This window comes from Cottoperca gobio, chromosome 5, assembly GCF_900634415.1.
Source record: "Cottoperca gobio chromosome 5, fCotGob3.1, whole genome shotgun sequence".
NCBI lineage: Eukaryota > Metazoa > Chordata > Actinopteri > Perciformes > Bovichtidae > Cottoperca > Cottoperca gobio.
The window spans coordinates 2,973,426-2,995,113 of NC_041359.1; the positions used below are offsets into that span (position 1 = coordinate 2,973,426).

Sequence of the window (21,688 nt, forward strand, 5' to 3'; positions counted from 1 at the left end):
GCTATAATGATTGTAAGAGCCGATGCTAACTAAGCTAGCTGCTAGGAGCTGCTGTACTATGCAACTTGGCTGCTGTTTTTGTTTTTTATGTTTACTGATTTTCCTCTGCTTTTCCTCTGCGTTTAGGATTGCAAGGATCCAGGGTCAGGTGTGAGTGGGAAACCCACTGCTGCAGTAGATTCAACCAACCCACATGTCCTAATTGCTTCCATCCCTGACACACCAGGGCCTTTTTAGAATTACATTACATTACAGATCATTTAGCAGACGCTCTTATCCAGAGCGACTTACAGTGAACTAACTACAGGGACAGTCTCCCTGGAGCAACTTAGGGTTAAGTACCTTGCTCAGGGGCACAATGGTGGTAGCCCTGGTATTGAACTCACACCTATCTGGTGTTCTGTTTGGAAGACCACTAGGCCACCACCACTCAAATGTGAGGATTTGTTATATAATGGTGATATTGACATCATCAATTTGTGTTTTGATGGAACATTAGGTATTTACACATCTAACAGCCATTTAAATGATTTAAAATGACCAAAATGAACCCGCGTGACACAATACAGGAAACTGACTCAGTGCGCGTACACTTTCTGAAACATCTCTCAGCAGGACGAGTCGGGTGTGGGGATACTTACAGGTCCCTGGCTGAGCGGCGCTACGTTGGAGGTCACCCCGGTGGACGAGAGGGTCGCCTCCCTACGCCTACGGGTTATGGGTGGGGAAACTCTGACTGTTGTCTATGCTTATGCACCGAACAGCAGTTCTGAGTATTCAGCCTTCTTTGAGACCATGAATGGAGTCCTGCATGAAGCTCCAGTAGGGGACTCCGTAGTTCTCCTGGGAGACTTCAACGCTCACATGGGTAACGATGGAGATACCTGGAAAGCTGTGATCTAAACCTGAACAGTCGTTTGTTGTTGGACTTCTGTGCTACTCATGAAATGGCCATAACAAACACCATCTTCGAACATAAGGATGCTCATAAGTGTACGTGGTGCCAGAGCACCCTAGGCTAAAGGTCAATGATCGATTTCGTGATCGTATCATCTGATCTGAGGCCGCATGTTTTGGACACTCGGGTGAAGACAGGGGCGGAGTTGACAACTGATCACCATCTGGTGGTGAGTTGGATCAAGGGGTGGAGGAAGACTCTGGACAGATCTGGTTAGCCCAAACGGGTTGTGCGTGTAACATCCCGTCATGTTTGTTAATTTATTTATGTCAAGTTAGTAACCAGGTTTATGTTATAGGTTTCATGTTTAGTTTATTGTCTATGTTTAGATTTAGATTTATGTTTAGTCATGTCTCATTGTTCACTTGTTAAGTTACAGTCACTTATGTCTAGTCTCATCATGTACTGTCATTGCACTTCCTGTTTTATTTTATGCTTACCTTTCCCTCTCATTTCAGAGTCCTTCCTGCCATTGTGGGTTTTCCCGCCTGTTTGTTGGCCACCTGTGTCTTATTACCTCTTGTGTGTGTATATATAGTCCTCGTCTCCCTTTGTCCTGTGCCAGTTCGTCTAGTGTCTTGTGTCATCAAGAGAGCCAGCGTTTTTGAGCAAAGAACCATTGTAGCATTTTTCCCGTAGTCAAGTTTAGTTTAGTTTATGCTTTTTACAGTTCTCGTCTACTACGTTGTTTCCTCTTAGAGTGATTTTTTTGTTGTACTTTGTTTTTCAGTAAAGACCCTTTTGCTTTTTGAAACCTTGTCCTGAGTCGTGCATTTCAGTTCAAGCCTGTGTCACATTCCTAACAGAACGAATTGGCCATAAAATGGACTCAGCTGACTCAAGGCCGATGTTTTAGCGCAGGAAGCTAGGCTAACTTACCATGCTGAACAGCTGTTCTTCATCAACCGAGGAATGATTGACCTCACCGACCGAATTCCAGTCAGCTGTTACCTACCAAGTGAATCACCTGGCGGTTCAGATGCAGAAAGTTTTCACACACCTTGAAGCTGGTTCTTCTGCAACTACTGCTGCAATGCCAAGCACATCGCCTGCTGTTCCTGCAGCGGATCCAATCACCTCTCCAGGAACAACGCTTTGTTTGGCACCTCCGAAAGGTTTTCCGGGAACTCCGGAGACTGTCGATCCTTTCTGGTACAGTGTGAACTGCTTTTTGCCCATAATCCTGCTGCCTTTGTTTCGGACCCAGCTAAAGTAGCATTCATGCTGTCCCACATGTCTGGTAGAGCTGCTGTTTGGGCTACTGCAGAGTGGTCAAGAAATTTCCCTGTGTGCCTGTTTTTAAACATGTTTACTCAGACTCTTAGCCGGGTGTTTGATCACTCATCACCTGCCAGATAAGCTTCACGAGTGCTCATGCAGATCAAATAGGGACATCTACGAGTAACAGACTATGCTATAGAGTTTCGTACATTAACAGCAGTCAGCGGTTGGAACACCCCTGCTTTGATAGATGCTTTCATGAATGGTCTAAAAGACTCAATTAAAGACTAATTAGCACCCCATGAGTTACCCACAGATCTTGACTCCAGCATTGCCATGTCTATTCGATAACAGACTTCATGAAATAGGCAAAGAGCGATTGAGAACCAGTGGACGTCCTCCAAACCACATGGGCCACTTGCCTACTCCTCGACACCCTTGTAGCCTCAGTCCACCTACCTCAGCGTCACCCGAGGGACCAGCTCCCTCTGCTGCACCGAGGGAACCCATGCAGCTGGGCTCAAGATCTCACCAGAAGAGAGACAGCGCCGTTTCCTTGAGGGGTGTGGTTTCTACTGTGGACAATATGGCCATGTAGTGTCTTCCTGCCCGTTAAAAAGAGAGGCTCACGTGCACAACGGAGGGCGCTGGTGCTCTGCAGCTGACTTCCTTCCACGTTAATTGACCACGGTAAAAATCCAAGCATATGATCGTAAACGTTACTCAGGGTGCACTTGTAGATTCAGGAGCAAATAAAAGTCTGATGGACTGGGGTTTGGCCAGACTGGAACACAGCTACAGTCACATTGTTTTTGCAGTCATTTGATACATTGCTATTATGAAGGTATCCATTCTAGCTGCTTTAATGTCTGTTTTTCCACAATGCTCGCCTCAGTTCAGTGTTTGTTAACATGTTTTATTTCTTCAGTTTGTCTGGAACTGTGCATTAAGACTTTCCCTTTGACTTCCCTTATTAATGCCAGTGCCTTAGATGGCAAGCCTTTATTTAAAGTAACTCATGTGACTGAGCCTGTCCAAGTAACTATTGATAACACTCACACTGAGGAAATTAAATTCCACTTATTCGACTCTGCACTTCACCCTTTGATTTTGGGTTTTCCATGGCTTATCAGGCATAAACCGTACATAGACTAGAAATCAGGGAGAGTTAAGGATTGGGGCCCAGAATGTCAATTTACCTGCTTGTAACCTCCCCTAGGACTTCCAAAGAGCATAACACATAATTATGATATGGGAAACAAAGAACTCTTAGCAGTAAAAAAAGCTTTAGAAGAGTGGCGTCATTGGTTGGAAAGTGCGGCACAACCATTTTTGGTCTGGACTGACCATAAGAACTTGGAGTACTAAGAATTCCAAAAGGCTAAAATCCCGCCAGGCCAGATGGTCATTCTTTGTCAATCATTTAAATGTTGTATTGTCGTATAGATCAGGCTCACAAAACGTTAAGACAGATGTACTGTCCCGTTTGTGTGATCGTGAACCTGTGGCCAAAGACCTGAGAGCATCCTTCCAACTAACCATGTGTTTGGAGCAGTTTCATGGCAAATAGAATCAATGGTGAAGCAAGCAAATAGTGAGTACCCGGCACCTAGTGGTTGCCCACGAAGTAGGTTGTTTGTCCCTGTTTCCGTTCGCTCACAGGTACTACACTGGGCTCACACATCGTGCTGGAAAGGAGGGTTTGGCCGATAGTTGAACCTCGACTTGAAGAGGAACAATGCGGATTCCATTCTTGCCGTGGAACAACGGAAAAACTCTTCAATCTCGCAAGGATCCTGGAGGGGGCCTGGGAGTTCGCCCATCTGGTCTACATGTGTTTTGTGGATCTGGAGAAGGCGTATGACCATGTCCCCCGGGTGATACTGTGGGAGGTGATGCGGGAGTATGGAGTGGGCGGGTCACTTTTGAGGGCCATCCAATCCCTGTACACCCAAAGCGAGAGAATTGAGAATTGGATACTTGGCAGTAAGTTGGACTCATTTCCAGTGGGTATTGGCCTCCGCCAGGGCTGTGCTTTATCACCAATCCTCTTTGTTATATTAATGGGCAGGATATCGAGGCGTAGTTGTGGAGGAGAGGGGTTGCATTTTGGTGGCCTGAGGATCTCATCACTGCTCTTTGCATATGATGTGGTCCTGATGGCATCATCGGTCTGTGACTTTCAGCAATCACTGGATCAGTTCGCAGCCGAATGTGAAGCGGTTGGGATGGATGGGAGGATCAGACCCTCGAAATCTGAGGCCATAGCTCTCAGCAGGAAAAAACGGTGGATTGCCTACTCCCAGTAGGGAATGAGTCCTTACCCCAAGTGAAGGAGTTCCAGTACGTTGGGGTCTTGTTCGCGAGTGAGGGGATGATGGAGCGAGAGATTGGCCCAAGAATCGGAGCAACGGGGTTGGTATTGTATTCACTTTACCGCACCGTTGTGAAAAGAGACCTGAGCCAGAAGGCAAAGTTCTCGATCTACCGGTTGATCTTCGTTCCTACCCTCATCTATGGTCATGAAGGCTGGGTCATGACCGAAAGAACGAGATCGCGGGTACAAGCGGCCAAAATTAGTTTTCTCAGGTGGCTGGCGTCTCCCTTAGAGATAGGGTGAGAAGCTCAGCCATCTATGAGAGACTTGGAGTAGAGCCACTGCTCCTTTGCATTGAAAGGAACCAGTTGAGGTGGTTCGGCATCTTGTAAGGATGCCACCTGGGCGCCTCCCTAGGGAGGTGTTCCAGGCACGTCCAGCTGGGAGGAGACCCTAGGGAAAACCCAGGTCTTGGTGGAAAGATTATATCTCCTCACTGGCCTGGGAACGCCTCGGGTTGCCCCAGTTGGAGCTGGTGGATGATGTAATATCCTCATATCACTTGTTTCGTCAAACCCAAGATATAACTCCAACAATATTCAGTTTACTGTCATATTACTTAAAGAACAGCAAACAATCCTTAGAGTTTTTACAAGGTAAATATGTTCAAATGTCCTATTTATGAATATGTTTATAGAGAAATGTTTTATTTTTGTAAAACTATATTTTATATATTCCATTTATTAAGATTTTTTTACTGAGAAAAGTGTTTATTTATACGTTAAATATATTCGAAGGTCATATTTTTTTTGATTTTTATAAAAGTGTTTATGTTTGGATAATTGTTTAATAGTTCAAATGTTTATTTATTTATACTTTTATTTATAGTCTAATGAAGGAGTGAATGAATGGTAAATTCACTTCTGGAACCGGAGACGTTCAAAAAGAGGGCGGTCACTGTTGAGCTCTGTAGTGTGTCTCCTGTTCAAAGGTTGTATTTACTAATATTTGTTCGTTAATTAAAAAAGTGTATGTTTTTATTTATTATTAGTAACAGCCCACAGCAGAGTTGACTGCTGTCTGTGAAAGGGGTCCTCGTAATGATCAACCTACACCTTGCCTTTAAAGAGCTTTAATGTGAGTTTCAGCTCATTGTGTAGCTGTACAGACCTGGTGGCCCATAACTTCACTGTTTTGCTTTCAGTGTTTTCTTTTCAGTGTATAGGCTCTAAATACCCACTGTACAGATATTTCCCTTAGGAGTTGGTAGAGACTTAAAAAGGAGCACAAAAAAAAGCAAGAAATAGACGCTTCTTTTAGAAGAAGAATGCTATCGAAGTAAAGAAGACGAAACATAATTCCAAACTGCCTTAGGATAAACAAAGTTTCAATTCATGAAAAAGTGAAAACAGGTCCTATGTCTATGATGTGACAGATAACTGCATTATGTAATATGTCTTTTAAAAAGAGAGCTCACTGATGACAGCTTACAATAAGTGCACACAATCATGAGGATACAACTCCGAACAGCAAAAATATTGCTAGTACATTAGCATCAGATAGGCCAAATCAATGTAAGTACTACATTCAGAAATAAGATCTATTTGTTTAAATTTACTGGCTAAGGTGCAGTCAAAACAGATGAGTTTTCAGTCTGCGACGGAAGGTGTGAAGACTGTCTGCTGACCGAAAATCAATGTGGAAGTCGTTCCACCATTTTGGAGTCAGGATATCAAACAGGCGGGTTTATTTGAGGGGAATCTGGGTCCCACTCGTAGTGATGGAGTAGCAAGCCGATTGCTTTGCATCAGCCAAAGTGAACGCGCTGGGGTGTATGGTTTGACCATGGCCTGGATGTAGGATGGGACTGATCCATTCACAGCACGGTAGGCCAGCACCAGAGTATCAACTACTGGTAACCAGTGAAGGGAGCGGAGGAGCGGTGTAGTGTGGAAGTTTACTTTCTTGTTTTACTTTTTTTCCCCTTTAATATGCAGTACAGTGTAAGACAGAAAGGAAATGAGGAGTGAGCGGGGTTGACAATCTACAAAGGGCCGTGTGTTGGATTTGACTGCTGCTACAGTAAGGACTGAGTACATATATTAATAAATTGGCCACCCACTTTATCAGGGGAGCTATCAGCCCAGGCTATGGTTATAGGTAGTGTGCAAACACGTGACAAAACTGTGTGACGTATGCGTGCAACGCCATGTTGGTTGGAAAACAAATCAACAATGGCGTCTAAAGCGAACAACAATACAACTCCGACTTCTTCAAAGTATTCCGACTCTCTGGAGTCCTCAGCAAAGGCAAGATTCAGACAAAAAGTCCAAATTTGCAGCCGTGACCCGTACACGCTAAAACTGTCGGATTATATTGAGGATTTAGATTCATTACCGCCGATTGAATATCCGGATATTGTGAACTACCTTGTGCTACAAACGTCGTGGGCAACCAACGCACAAATGAAGGCATACAAGAGCTTAGATGCTTAGAATTTCTTTGTTTCTAGCTAGGTTGGTAGTCTTCTTATCAAACCTCTGAAAGATGACAGGGTGCTCGTCCATGCCCGTGTAAATCACGCTCAAAGAGCTCGAGATACACCGCTCAAGCCGTGGTTTGTGAGTGAGAAGAGCGGCGATGTTATCCTCGCACACTGTGATTGTATGGCTGGATTAAGCGAAGCATGTTCTCACATTGGTGCTTTGCTTTTCGCAAGTGAAGTAGGCTCAAGAATAAGCAAAACAAAAACATGCACAGAAGAAATGAGCAAATGGCTGCCATCACATGTAAAGAAAGTGCCTTATTTACTGAGAAGTAAGGTCTTACAGTGTTCGGGTATATCATAAGCACAAATGTTTAACGTAAACATTGCAAACATAGCTTTAGCATGAGCTCTTACCAGATATAAAGTGGACACCACACACAGGTGAATTGTGCTTTGTCTTCTATTAAATCCTCACGATTTATGTTGCTAAACCAGCTTACGGCGTTCGGTAGACAGCAATTCATCCCTCGTTTGTGGATCGTTGTTTTTGATGATTTTAGGAAATCTAAAGAAGCGTTTCTCTGGGTCACGAGTAGCGTTATGACCACAATTATACACTGCGCACACGATTGCCATTTTCTTTCAATTTTAGACGTTTAAATACAAAGAAAATTACGAAGCGTTGCAGCAACTCACATGTGAACGGGCGCCGTCTTGGTTGTGTATACCAACCAACATGGCTGATTTACGGGTTGGGAGGTAAGCGTGACGTCACATGCACACGATCTATACGCTTCTCACCAAAGCCAGTCAGCAGTCATTTCATTAGTTGTAAAATAAATAAAAAAACACTCCAAATCAAGACATTATGTTTTTTACCACCATCCTTTTTTTCTTGGGCAATGTTGGATTTTTAGAAGTTGTAGAAGCTGTTTTGCGTTATTGTTTACATTTATTATTATTTGGTTTAAGCCCTGCAATATTATTCTGGACTTGGTGGCGGTGATTAAATGCACTAGGACGAGGCAGTCAATATATAAGGGTGCACAGGTGACAGGAAGTGGGTGATAGCAAACAGTTCTTACCAGTGAGGGACCCGAAAGAACCGAACAGTGAGCGGCCAGAACACAGCACTGAGAGAACCGAATAGGACAGTGAGCGAAACGAACAGTGAGCAACCCAAACGCATCAGCGATAGATCAATGACATTGATCAACCTACAACCGAACCCACTACTGAACCGGAACAGCAACAGACAAGCAGAACAACAAACAGACATCCATAGAACTGCAAACCATCCATATCTACAACCGGAAGCTCCATCTGCATAAGAACCCACACACCTACCTGTGTAGATGGCATAAGAACATTGGAGCATTGGAAATTGGAAATGTGCCATTACAGAAGTCATTCCACATTATGAGCATTTCAAAATATTCACAGCATTCACAGCGAGGGCGTACCGTTTGTGTATACATTATTTCATCAGCTCTGTCCAAAGCCGAGTCATCTTAGTAACCTAAAATATTGTACCTTCAGAACCATGCCTTCTTTCCTCAGTGAATACTTCTTGGGCTCATCTTTCAATATATCCTGAATTATCTCTGTGTTTCCTCCCATGTGACACTTGAACTCTGGGAAGGGGCCTGGAGGGTCGGTGCTGCCGCCAGGACGCAGCTTCTTCAGCCAGCGACAGTACTGAGCTCTGGCTGCCTCGAGCGGCTCCTGCTGCGGAGGCTTTCCTGAGGATCAACAGCACATACACTTTACTTACTGTGGATGAAAACTCAATCAATGTTATACATATCTCTTTATATACCATATAAATCAAACAGGTAAGACATTGTTTTGACTTCACTGGATGGTTAGCCATTAACACAGTATTTCAGTTCACTGCTGATATCACTGATGTTCCTCCATAACCAAATATGTTCTCCAGAGTGGTGTGGGGGTGTGTTACTCAGCAGTAGTGATGTGTCTTTCCGTGTCGAGGCTTCGAAGCGTGTGTCGAGTAATCGCGTTAGAGTTTTGTGAAGCGCATATCGTGTTGTGTTGATGACGTTTGTGATGACGTTCGAAGCCTTGCGAACCTGCCGTACCACGTGACTTTGGCGGGTTTGGCGTGCGATTCGAAATATAAGGGGGAGCGAACCGCAATTGAGCCCCCTCATAATCAACACTTTATATAACCGCGAATGTGTGGGTTGTTGTTGTCGTAGTATGCATTGTTGCTGTTGAGTTGTTGCTGTTGAGTTGTTGCTGTTGCGTTTGTATTGGATCATTATGGAGCCAGCCAACTAGCGAAACAATTGTTATGCACGGCAGCATCATCTTCCTTGTGAGCAAGTAAAGATACCAAATCTAAATCTGTTGAAAAGATAATGTACATCCAATGTGTACATTACACATCCCTAGTGGCGCAGCTCGTGGAGCAGGTGACCCACATTCAAATGTTTGCTTCAGCGGCCCGGGGTTCGAAACAGACCTGCTACTATTTGCTGCATGTCATTCCCCTTCTCTCTGTCCAATCTTAAACTGCACTATCATTTAAGGCACTCTCTTCTCAATAACACGTAATAACGTCAATCTTTATTTTTAAATAGAACATAATATTCAGTCTTATATGTGTGCGTCAAAGAATCTTCAGGGCAAAGATACTTTAAATCCACTGCAGTCTTGCACTTCGCCAGTTTTACATTTATTGTCCACTTGATGGCGCAGTAGAGCAAATGAAGCACCATGAAGCTTCGGCCCATGAGCGAACCAATTGGATGGAAAGCTTCAATGCTTCATGAAGCTTCATCTCGCCATCACTACTAAGCAGCATAAACTAATACTGGCTCAAAAAGCCTCCATCTGGAGCTTCAATCAAGACATATCAATATTGGCCGTCAATACTGAGAAAAAGCTTACAGCTCAGACAGTTTTAGGAAAACAATCCACTCTTGGATAGACTGAGAATTTAGTGCATTGCTAGATACTAGTTACAGCCTCGTCTCTGAGCCAGCATACAATCTTTCTTCCTCATTTTTTATACTGTTTGATCATCAAAAAAAGAGAGTGGTTACGAGGTGCCTTTGAAACCCAACCATGGGGGGCAACAACAGTGGCAGTTTGTTTTGGGTTCCTCAATAAATGAAATGGTACATGTCCGGTTTATGTGGCACGACGACATTAGCACCATTATGTGGATGCAGAATATGTACAAAGTGTATACTTACACCAGGCAGGCACAGCAGGGAGTTACAATATTAACATCAAACGTTTTACTCGAGACCCCGGTTCTGAAAACAGCCTGATTTAAGTATTTTACTGAGAAAAACACATATAACTAAATTCATAAAATGTAGCCAAACCTAAGCTGTGGCTCACTTCCCACTATATCCCCTATCACCTACAGCCCTCTTCCTCTCAGATCCCCTGTGTGAAACACTTACTAATGCATCGGCAACTGACTTTTCTAATTCAAATCAGCCATGAAGGATCACAGACGTCTTGAAGACTACCGTAGCAAAACAGTTTCATGAGACACTGAGGTCTGAGAGGGAAATCAAGTACTGATAATGCAATAAAGATGTTGAATGTTTAAAACTATTTTTGAATGCTTTATTGTGGTTTTTGATGAATGGCTGATTAATTTCTGTCTGACAACTAGCTGGCTTGCTGGCATATATCATCCACTGGATCTATTGCATCTAAATCGTTCATATAACTAAGGTAAACAAATCTCAAGCATACCTTTAAAGCTGGAGTGCCAACCTTTTGTCTCTCCCCTCAGGCAGTGAGAGTAGTTCCCATGTGGGAGTGAGCATGGTGACGGAGCAGCAGCTAGGAGTATAGTGAAGCTATAGCTAAAAATCCTAAGAAGCATCCAAGAAGGATTTCTGGAGAGGATTCTTCACATAAGAAAAAAACTCAGTGTTCAGAGAAAGGATTAAAGTAAAACAATGTGCACAGGAGGACTTGGAAGAGAGCGCTCCCTGGGGGCGGGGGAGATGCAGTGAGCTCACCTGCAGGCAGATGCCACAACTCCGGTATGATGCACAAAAACATGGAGCTTTTCCTGCTGGCGATAGGGTTAATCAGTATTGTGTGAACTTGTTTGGCAAGGGCTCTAATATAATAGACATTGATTTATATGTCTAGCACTCCAGCTTTAAAACATAAATTGAATGTAAATAAAAGGGTCACTTACAACTTGGTTTTGTAAAGTAATACCTCTATTTAGTGTAATTCTTGGATACATTTCTTTTTCTTTTGCAATGTAGGACACGGCCATGGAAACATCATCACAGCCACGCCCCGCAGCCTGGCATGTGGCCTGCAGTAAGTGTCCCCTTGTGGCTGTGTGACATGGTATATTGAGGCAGCTGCTGGTGGGTACTTTTTTATCTGCCTTATGATGGATTTTTCCTTGTTTGCCTGCTGAACTCTCGCTTTGATTCTGACACCGGATGCTGACATTTACAGCTGATGTCTTTCATGGCTACAATGTAAATATCTCAGTGTGACATCTGGTTACCATTTGGCCAGTTACTCACAGGAAAGGAAAAATATGCTTTCATACAACAAACTGGACCACTGTGACACATTTAGCAGTTGTAAGTCTTATAGTACATTGATGCAGCACAGCCTACCAGCCAGGTGAATGTTCACAGGTGGGCGGAACGAAGGGGCAGGTTTGCTGTGGAGCTGAAAGTCCTCATAGCGCTGGCTCCAGGCCCATGTGTCCCTTGAAAGTGGAGGCTTCAATATGTTGGCATGTATGATGTTCTCTTTCCATGGCTGGAAGCACAGTGAACAGTAGTATTATCAACGTAATCCTCTACTTCATACACACCCTATCAAGGGAAACCTCTGGAGAGAACAGCAAGGTTAGCAAACAGTCTTAAGGATGTTATCCCTGTGCTCAGATTCATGTGAATGACAATATTCCTGTCCCTGTGAAACCCCCCACTACTAGAAGATGAGTGTCATCACCTTCCTCAGCTCTTCCACACGAGCCTCATGCGGGTGTCTATGGTGCCCTGTGGACTTGTCACTGCTCATACTTGTGAACCAAACTGCAGAGGCAGCAGTGGAGTTGGACATTTTCTTCAAAGTCATGTCTCCTTGCTCCACTGTAGCACTGTGATACTGCTGACAGTAGGTAAACCTTCGCCCTGATTCCTGGAGTTATCACCAGAGAAGCACAACACATTTAAGTTCATCTTTCTCAACACTTCCTGTCTGTGTCCCAGCACACACAAAACAATACATTAATAACAGCCGTGTCTTTTTTTAAAATCTACTTCTCTTTGTAGACTACATTTGTGCTGACAACTTGGACATGTTAGTGGACTCTTGGAACGTGGTTGTGGTGATGCAGTTTAAAGCAGCATTAACAACAATACAAACACTTCTCAGAATTGAATACATAGTTAACATGGTAAAGTCTGAAATATACATTTCATGGACAGTATAATGGTCAACTTGCTATAGATTTATTCATCACGAGTTTAAAGGATCATACCGGTGTTTTTACAAGTTTCAGCTGCTTAACAAAAAAAAAATCAGATTTACTTTAGTTACATGATTTGTATTGTAGTTTATTTTATTTACTCAAACAATACTTGATCCAAGGTCTACTCACTAGCTGCATTATCATAACTGAGTGAACTCCAGTTTAAAGCAGCATTAACAGATTTTGGTCACAGCAGCAAGCTGTAAACACAACATTGACATATCCTTGTAAAGCCGTTATGGCTCAACTGTTAGCAAACGGTGCCTAATTACATATCCAACATTTGGAGTCGTGTTTCTGGTCACCTGGCAAGTCCAATATTCACCCTCCTTTTATCCACCTGCTCCTGAGGGAATATACAGCATCTGGCTCTTTACCTGCCACATCCTCCACTATGTTCACCGTGGCTAAGCTAAAACGCTGAGAACTGTAGAGTGAACCACATGTACTGAATGTGCAATGCAACTGACAAACATTAATGCGTCTATATTATGTCAACAAAATAAAATAAGACTTTTTAATCTGGGTTTATCCAATGTTTACATTTCTGTTTACATTTCTGTTCCGGAAACTAATTGTCCTAATTGAAGTAATCAACTGGGGAAGTTTCATGGTGATATCCATTAGTTAGAAATGTTAACCTATCCACCTGTAGGCTGTACAGTGCTCCAGTCTGAGACACCAAGCTGTACTCTCATATATTAAGATGCACCATAAACAGTATGTAGCGCTAGAACAGTATTGTACATTATATCTTACACAATCATCAAACCTGGGCCGTGTGTTTGCGGAGCAGCTCCTTGGCTTGCTCGTTTGAGTTGAAGGTCTGGATGCTGTAGTTGTGTGTTGACCTGGCTGCAGACGGTTCTATTCTTAATACAGCAGCCTCTTGCTTCTGCAACCGCTCACTTTGCTCTTGCGCCTTTTTAATATTGTTCTGGAAAATGATGTAACATATGAGTGGCTCTGTTAAGAAGTCACATCCTACTGAGAATGATGTAGGCCTACACACCTGAATGAAGTCCATGGACTGTGTGAGCGGCAACTGCTGGCTGTAATGTTTCCATTTCATGTTCTTTCTATTCTGTGTGTTGAGCTGTGCATGTCTTTTCATGTGGACATGCAGAGTGGGCATGTCCACCTCAGTGTTTGCAGCGGCTTTTTGGTCCCACTGCTCAGGATATGTGCCATATTTCTTGCTCATGCTGAGAATCATGTCAGGAGAGGGGAAGAGGTTGCACTGCACCACATCTTTGAGTTGCCTTACTTGACAAAGCTGGCTTAACCTAGGTCAAATAAAAACACTTCTCAGAATTGAATAAATAGTTAACATGGTAAAGTCTGTTATGCCATTTCTAACACATTTTATCAAGAAATATACATTTCATGGACAGTATAATGGTCAACTTGCTATAGATTTATTCATCACGAGTTTAAAGGATTTAAAGTTGAGGCTGCTTAACTAAAAATGCTATTTACATGATTTGTATTATATTATATTAGTTTATTTTATTTACTCATACTAGTCTTGATCCAAGGTCTACTCACTAGCTGCATTATCATAACTCCATCTGTGATGAATACCATTAGTTGCAGTTGAAAGCTCAGGTAACAAAGCTAATATGTAGACGTGACAAGATTATTTAGTCAAGCTACTGTTTCTGAAGTCAGGTTTATAAACTTTCACATTCTTTGTAAACCATTTGTGTCGACCGTGTCAAACATTTGCTGTGCATGGAAAATAATTCTTGACATTGGCAAAACAATCTCAACTCAAAGGGCAAAGGTTTGAGTTGAGATGATTTAGTTCCACGTCTGTTGTACTGTTACATATTTTTGGATGTATTTTCCCTTTCACCATAGAGCATTACATTAACAAGAAACACATCTCAAAAATGTTAATGTCACTCTACGTTTGTTCATTGAATGGTTTACTAACACATGAAACAACTTGCATAGTGAACATGTCTTCCACATCCCCCAAGTGGCCAAACACAATGAAACAATGCTGCTTTAAACATAACAGCAGCGCTTGCTGGGATGTACAGTATTCATGATTTGTAGTAAATGGAGTAAAAGAGGTAAATCATAGGTATGGTCCTTTAAGGCCACTGTAAAGTCACTAACCTTAACAAAGCTTGGAAGCAGGGTTGGGGGACCATGCCTCTAACGTAGACCAGAGGCTGTCCCATGATGGTCTCCAGTGACTCGTATAAATGGATAGGACTCAGGCTCACATCTAATGAGTCATAGATGCGCTTGAAGAAACCCAGGTTTGAATTGTAGAGGACTATCACCTGCTCCTCCGCACTCCCACTAAGCCTGCAAAACATCACACAAGCTGCAGGATTCTCATTGGAATTTAAACACTGTATCCAAATAGACAGCACAGCTGAAAACTGTTAGGCTGTTGGGGTAAGATAGTGATCATGCGCTTACTTCATAGGAACAGCCTCCCAAAGCCTCTTCACTGCTTTATGTTTCAGCCCTTCAAGAACAACGATCTGTGTCCTCTTATCTAGCACGTGGAATCCTGTAACAATATCCAGATCCTTGCTCTCATCGTTCTTGAAGTTCATTATGTGATTTGATAGGGCTTGCTTTATATTTTCCAGTGAGCGTGAGCCCAGATGGAAAGCTGATGCATTGATTCTGAGGATTTCTGACCTCAGCTTGGTCATCAATGAGAAGTTGTTGTAATCAAAGAGGTAGATGATGCGCCCAAACCGACCATTCTGGAACTCCAGTTCACAGCTGTCATTCCTAATGTTGAGTGGACAAGCTATCTCAACGTTGACTTTGAGTTGAGAATTGGCATCAAAGTAATGGCCTTGTGGCATGGGCTCTCTGCGAGCTGCTGTCTCTGTCATCTTCCTGTCCAGCAGCGGAGGTGGAGGGCAGCATTTGATTTGTAAGGGCACCTTTAGGGTTTTCTTCCCAAGTAGCATCTCAGACAAGTTCAGGCTTGAAATACCATGAGAGTTAATGATCTTTGGTTTCCTGATGTCATCTTCTGACCTCGTGCCAAACATTGCTGGAGTTTTTGGAGTTTTTTCCAACTTTCTGTCACGATCATGAACCTCTATCTCAAGAGGTGGGCCTGAGAGGAACTCTTTGATCTCTTCAGGACTCATCAAGCCAGTGAGGATCACGTTCACATCTCTCAGGTAGATATCGGTGCCATGCTTGTGATAGTTTGTTCTGTGCATGTGCAGGTTATGGAACTTGTACTGGCAATATACAGGCACACATTTTTCCTGGGAAAACAAAAAAAGAACTGTCATATCAAAGCGCACTGCTAAATGTCAAAGCTTGCAAATAAATGTTTTCACTAAAAGTAAATAGTGAATGAGGAGGGAATGCATTTAACACATGCATGTACAGTACAAGCCATGTATTAATCGTGAAAAGCAATAAGTGAGATTTAAGTGGCACCTGTAGGATGTGGAAAGGGACGGGGGATGAAGGCATTGAGGTGGCTGACAAAATTGTGATGACGAGTGGATTGAGTTCAGCCTTTAGTTGGTCAGATATTAACGGTCCCTCTAGAGATATGTTGCACATGACCTCAAACACACCAGATGAACAGACTGGGAAGCGTTCAGTCAATGAGGTTTCACCTACAAGTCACAAAAATAACAGTCTTCAAGTTTTTCTTTCATTGTTAACAAAGTGTCCGCATTCTTTTTATCTTATGGTCCACCACTTCAGTCAATATTGAAATATCTCAACAAATATTGGATATATCTCCATGAGGTTTGGCAGAGAGATTCAAAGACACAGGAGGATGAATCCTAATGAGCAGATGATCCCCTCGTGGTAGCACTTTGAAACTTTGTACAGACTTTTATTTTTCTACTGGAACGATTATACTAACGTTGGGGATCCTCTGACTTTTCATCTAGTACCACCATCAGGTCATAATTTCAATTTGTCCAATACTTGGTGGTTTATGACCTTCCAAACAAAGACACACCAATCAGACTAAGCTGTACTTTAGTGCTAATTAGCAATTGTTAGCACACTAACACATTAAACTAACGAGCATGGTAAACGTGAGCATGTTGACATTAGCATTTAGTGCAAAACACCACTGTGTCTAAGTAAAGCAGGGGTGTCCAAACCTTTTCACTGAGGGCCACATACAGAAACATATACGAAGGGCTGGGCCACTCATACTTTAAAAAACAAAACAATCAAATGTAGGTCAATTAAGCTTTATAATTGAATATGCTTAAAGGGGGGGGGGCAGCCTCCATCACAGCTTTCTATTAATGAGGTTTCATTTATTTTGCAACAATAAGGGTTTGCAGCTCATTCTCAAAACAGAAGCCTCAGGGAGGGGGGGGGTGAGGGGAAAAGGGGATGGATATATCACAAGCTTGTTAAACAAATAAGTTATTGGGCTTGTTAACACATCAACTAACGTTAGTTAGATCTCAACCTGCTTTTGTTCAGAGTTAACAGAACATGTTTGCTCACATGTTGAGCCGAACACACTCATCCTTCTTTGTGTGTGGCGTCTCAGAGGAAACTTTTCCAAGCTCCGGTAGAAGTCAGGGAGGGAGAGAAGCTGATGTTGATTCTTCAGGGAATTATCGTATATAATTAATATATATAAGTTCTAGTTGCAGACTCTCTTAAACTCATTCTGCATTCATCAGGAAGGGAGTTGAGAACAGCTTGATTTCTTTCTCAATGATAGAACAATCTTGGAAGTGCTCTTGTTCCGTGTTGAGATGACCAGTAAGATCAACTAAACAGGTCTGCAAACCATGGAGGGTCACTGAGCTCATGAAGAGGTCGGTCCTTCTCTTTCAAAAACAGTTGGCCCGCCGTAGTTTGGACACCCCTGAAGTAAAGCCTCTCAGAGTGGCTAGCATGTAGTAGACTCTTAGTCGTGTTCTCCATTTCTAGTTGAATTAGTTTAATAGGACAAGTAATACCTAAAGTTGTATAGCTTTGCACATTTTTTGGCCATCATATGACTATTATTACATAACATTGTCTCCCGCAAGATAAATCTGAGGGGTTGCAAAATAATTAACTAAATATTTCTGCTATACATATAATGATGTTTATTTTTTGGGCTTTTTTCCCACTGAAATACTGGATACTTTTACGTGTTGAAGACTTTAATAACAGAATAAAGACAAAGGTGATCTGTGGTTGAACTGGTCATAACCAGGAGACACAACTGATGATGATGAGGGGATGCAGGTAGACATTGCTTGTTTAAAGCAGTTTTAGAGGCTGTGAATAAGAGGTTGACTCACCCGCCAACAAACGAATGGGACAGATCTCAGCTGAGGCAGTGCCATTCTTTTTGATATCCTCGAGGTCAAAAGCATCCATGGTGAGGTTCTGAAAATCTGTTTTGAGGAGCCAAGTTATTGTCTATAAAGGTTATGAAAAATGTATATAACATATACATTTCATAGCCTAGATAAACCAGAGTAGCATCATTGTTGACCATTTATTATGATTCCATAACTACCAAGGCAAGAGTTCAAGATGTACCTGTTTCTGAGCCCACCTCTGAATTGGAATTAAACAGTTTGTCACTCGTGTGCTTTTTACATGTGTTCCTCTCACATGAGGATCTCAGTTTGTTTACCATCGTCTTGATACCACCTTAGAAGAGAGATATCATTTTCATTGTATCATTTTATGGAAAAAGTATACACAATATGTATTGTAAAATGTTTGGGTCAATGTTAGGGCAAGTTGAAAGTCATGCTCACCACAACACATGTCTGTTGCATCTTCAGGCTGATCCTGTGTCAATCTGAAGGCTTTCAATCTTTCATAGCGGGCCTGGCTGGACAGTTTGTCCTTACTGTTCCATATCTGGAGCTTGATCATATGAGGAAGTAGACTGATCAGCATCTCCCTGTTGACTCTGACGTCAAAATTCTGGGTCCAACCAACCCATATCTGATCTCCTTCATGCCATGTTCTCAGAATCTGTTACAAAATGTACACATTTATTTTTGCATTAGAGGCACTTACTATTCCAAATTGCAGGATGGTTTGAATTTTTTTCAACCAGAAATCATTAACAATATCATGGCACTAATACTCCCTAGTGATGGATCATTTACTGTAACTATAGACAATGTAGCTGCTTTATTGCTGTTTATTGCTCATGCATTGTTCATGAAGGACGCACACGCACACGCACACGCACACACACACACACACCAGGTCATGGTTACCTTGATCTCATCTTCTTTGTACACTTTGGCTAATGGCCCAAACACTACCAGGTCCACTTTGACTGTCTCTGTATCACCTGGCAACAACTTGTATTCAATGTGATAGAAGCTCTGAGCTTTATGGGCTTTCACTGGAACAGTAGATGAATCTTTTTTGGTTTTCTTTGCGTTTTCAGGAGCTTCAGTGACATCAACGTCTTCCTCTAAAAAGGGACAAATGTTTATGAATGAGATCAAGGATGAAATTGATCTGTAATCTCTTTCTTACATTTTCACAGTGATTTCAGCGCAAGAGCCCACACTCATCCTTCTGACTTTCAGTTTAAGGACTTTTCAATATCCCTGTGGAGCTAATGTCAATCGTTTATATATTCTGTATGACAAACTTACCTCTTGGGACAGCCAGGACAATGTTAACTGTCCATGTGATGTAATAGGAGCTGTCATCTGTGCGTGTTGTGATATCTTCAGTTGAACCTGACCTATTTTCCAGACCATGCTCCATGGACAACATATCAGTCTCAAGGACGAGGACCTCTTCCTGACCTATTGCTGTAACTTCTCCATCTTCCATGTCCGACTGTGAATTACAAAAACCCGTCTCTGATATGTTGGCCATGGGGTTTGATTCCACTGTAACATTTTCCATGAAAAACATAGCATAGAAAAGGGGTGAATGAAAAAAGGACAGCAGGGGGATATTTGTGCTAGCGTTTCATATCTAGTCCATAAAGGTAATAACTTATAGTCAGGAGACAACTCTCACATTCCAAAAGTTTTTGGACTTCATGTCCTATAGCCACTATGAAACAACATGCTCTTAATTAATCCTTAGTTTACCCCTGAAAGCACATGATAGCTCGAGGTAAGGCTACAGTACATTCATTTGAAAAGGCGAAAACGAAATAGTCTACCTCAAAAACACCTTAATGTCCAAAGCCATTTATTAACAAATTAAGTAGATTTGAATGACCCTTTCCCTACCTATTTACACATTAGTTTGAAATATGTGTCAATAGATATCAATGTATTATTATTGTTGGGATTGGTTTGGGGGACTTGAATAGTTTCAGGTGGAAACCCTAAACCCAGGACATTTATATCCAGTACTCGGGTTGGAATGGGTTTATTAATCAATAAATTAACAAAATATAATACAGTATATACAGCATATTAAGTGGACCCTAATACACATTACACTGGATTCATTTATATATCAATTAGCACCTCACAATTACATTAAAATACCCTCATTACACAATCATCAGTAGGTACATTGATCAAATGTAAAAAAGTGATTCAGTTCTATAATTTGAGCTCAAAATGAAACTCAGCAGTTGTGTTGCTAGATAACGGTAGCCCTTACAACTAGCTGTTAGCTCTGCCGGGTCATGTGCTTTTCATCAACGATGAGCTAGCTCATTCTTGAAATGAAATAAGAACATTTTTAATGATTGCAATTTCTCTGACAACAATGTGTTTCAGTTTTAATAGTAATTATTTACAAAATGACATTACATTTGTTCTCGTGTGTGCTCACCTCCTGTCGGACCGGATATGAAGAGTCTGAAGTCTTCGAATGAAGTGTGAAATACAGAAGTTATATTTGTCAGTCAATCAAACATACTAATGGACTTCTTGTCACTTTACCTGGACTATAATTTCCATAGCTGCTAACTAATTGAACTTAATAAAAGTTACTATGTGCCGTAGTAAAGTGCTGAACTGTCACAAACTATATGATCTGAGACTCTGAGCGCAACATGTCACCATGACAACAACCCCTGTAGTTAAGGAAGTGAGGCGTGTAGCTGCTCTCACGTGCTGCTGGGACTATCGGAATTCTGTATCATGACAGAAAACAACTCGTGTTTTTTTCTTCTTCATGGTTCAAATTCTGAAGATTTATTTGCATTGAACGTCATGAAAGAAATCTTACCAAAGCCAAAATGAGAGTGTCACAAAGATGGACTAAAAATAAAACAAAAAACAACAACAATAAAGCAGACACATCTGGTTGATAAAGGGACAATGTAAATTGTAACTTGACAAGGAAGTGTAAGCAATTTACAGTAGTCTAGTCTACTCTAAAATAATATTGGAAGCGTTATAGTACATATATTTTGCCGATGTATGCTAAGAAAAACACCATGTCAGTTCCAGATAGACACTTTCCTAAACTTTATTGCGTTCACACATTTTCTTAGCTAGGTTACTTTAGTTGCAATAGTATCCCCCCTTTTTTTTACGTGGCCCATTTGGACTTGGAACCTACGAGGCGGACTTGAAGGCAGCAATGAATAGGCTAACCTGGGGAGATAATAAACTCTATCACTTGGGGAGACTTTTGACAGAGACTGATACTCTGCAACAACTACCATATTGTATGAATTTATCGGGTAAATAAATAACACGTCAGGGGAAAATCAACTAGCAAAGGATAATACAAACAAAACCCCAAAAATTCTAAAGATTTACATTGTATAAAGCAAGGTAGAATAGCTGTACAATAAACATGGAGAGGAACTTCTAAAAATAAACCGTATGTGTAGCTACGAATGAGCATCGCATTCAGAAGCTGAAGTGAAAAACTGAATGCAATAGAGCTCGTGCATTAGGCTTCAGGGATGAAGCAAGGTGTAAATTGTGAAAAAAAAGCCCCATATGAGCTTGTGTTTTACCCCTGAGTAAAAGACCACGCAGTTAAAATTCTTAGGTTGAAAAAACAGTACTATACCTCTGCTCCACAGCATATTCGTCTCTTGGGAATCTTACTTGTCAACAAGGTCTTACCCAAGTGAATGGCAAAAGTTTACACACCTGGTGGCAATTACACATCCAAACGGTTGGTGTGAGACCCGTTATAGTAGGCTATGCGTAAGTTACTGACTCCTGGTTGGGACCCCTGGTTTTGGGTTTTGGGGGCAGTGCTAAATTCAAATCTGCTCTGTTTCAACACACGCCTATTTCAACTCCGCCAGTC

At 41.9% G+C, this 21,688-nt stretch overlaps 1 protein-coding gene across 4 annotated transcripts in view; it reads right to left on the reverse strand.

Annotated features, from left to right (window-relative positions):
- The window catches only part of cfap92 (cilia and flagella associated protein 92 (putative)), a 25,039-nt gene extending 3,497 nt beyond the window's left edge, over nucleotides 1-21,542 (reverse strand). The window contains exons 1-15 of one of the 4 annotated variants that reach the window (XM_029431892.1): nucleotides 21,443-21,542; nucleotides 20,246-20,278; nucleotides 19,096-19,285; nucleotides 18,706-18,908; nucleotides 18,232-18,454; nucleotides 18,008-18,121; nucleotides 17,764-17,859; nucleotides 15,923-16,107; nucleotides 14,927-15,744; nucleotides 14,615-14,809; nucleotides 13,500-13,773; nucleotides 13,260-13,424; nucleotides 11,965-12,153; nucleotides 11,622-11,769; nucleotides 8,518-8,726 (exon numbers count right to left, since the gene is read on the reverse strand). In XM_029431892.1, the coding sequence (XP_029287752.1) occupies nucleotides 8,518-8,726; nucleotides 11,622-11,769; nucleotides 11,965-12,153; nucleotides 13,260-13,424; nucleotides 13,500-13,773; nucleotides 14,615-14,809; nucleotides 14,927-15,744; nucleotides 15,923-16,107; nucleotides 17,764-17,859; nucleotides 18,008-18,121; nucleotides 18,232-18,454; nucleotides 18,706-18,908; nucleotides 19,096-19,279 (3,003 nt within the window). In that variant the 5' untranslated portion in view covers nucleotides 19,280-19,285; nucleotides 20,246-20,278; nucleotides 21,443-21,542. Of the gene's footprint in view, nucleotides 1-8,517; nucleotides 8,727-11,621; nucleotides 11,770-11,964; nucleotides 12,154-13,259; nucleotides 13,425-13,499; nucleotides 13,774-14,614; nucleotides 14,810-14,926; nucleotides 15,745-15,922; nucleotides 16,108-17,763; nucleotides 17,860-18,007; nucleotides 18,122-18,231; nucleotides 18,455-18,705; nucleotides 18,909-19,095; nucleotides 19,286-20,245; nucleotides 20,357-21,442 lie in introns of those variants that run through there. The other 3 variants (XM_029431895.1, XM_029431894.1, XM_029431893.1) reach the window with 3 other exon arrangements.
- Nucleotides 21,543-21,688: the final 146 nt, after the last annotated feature.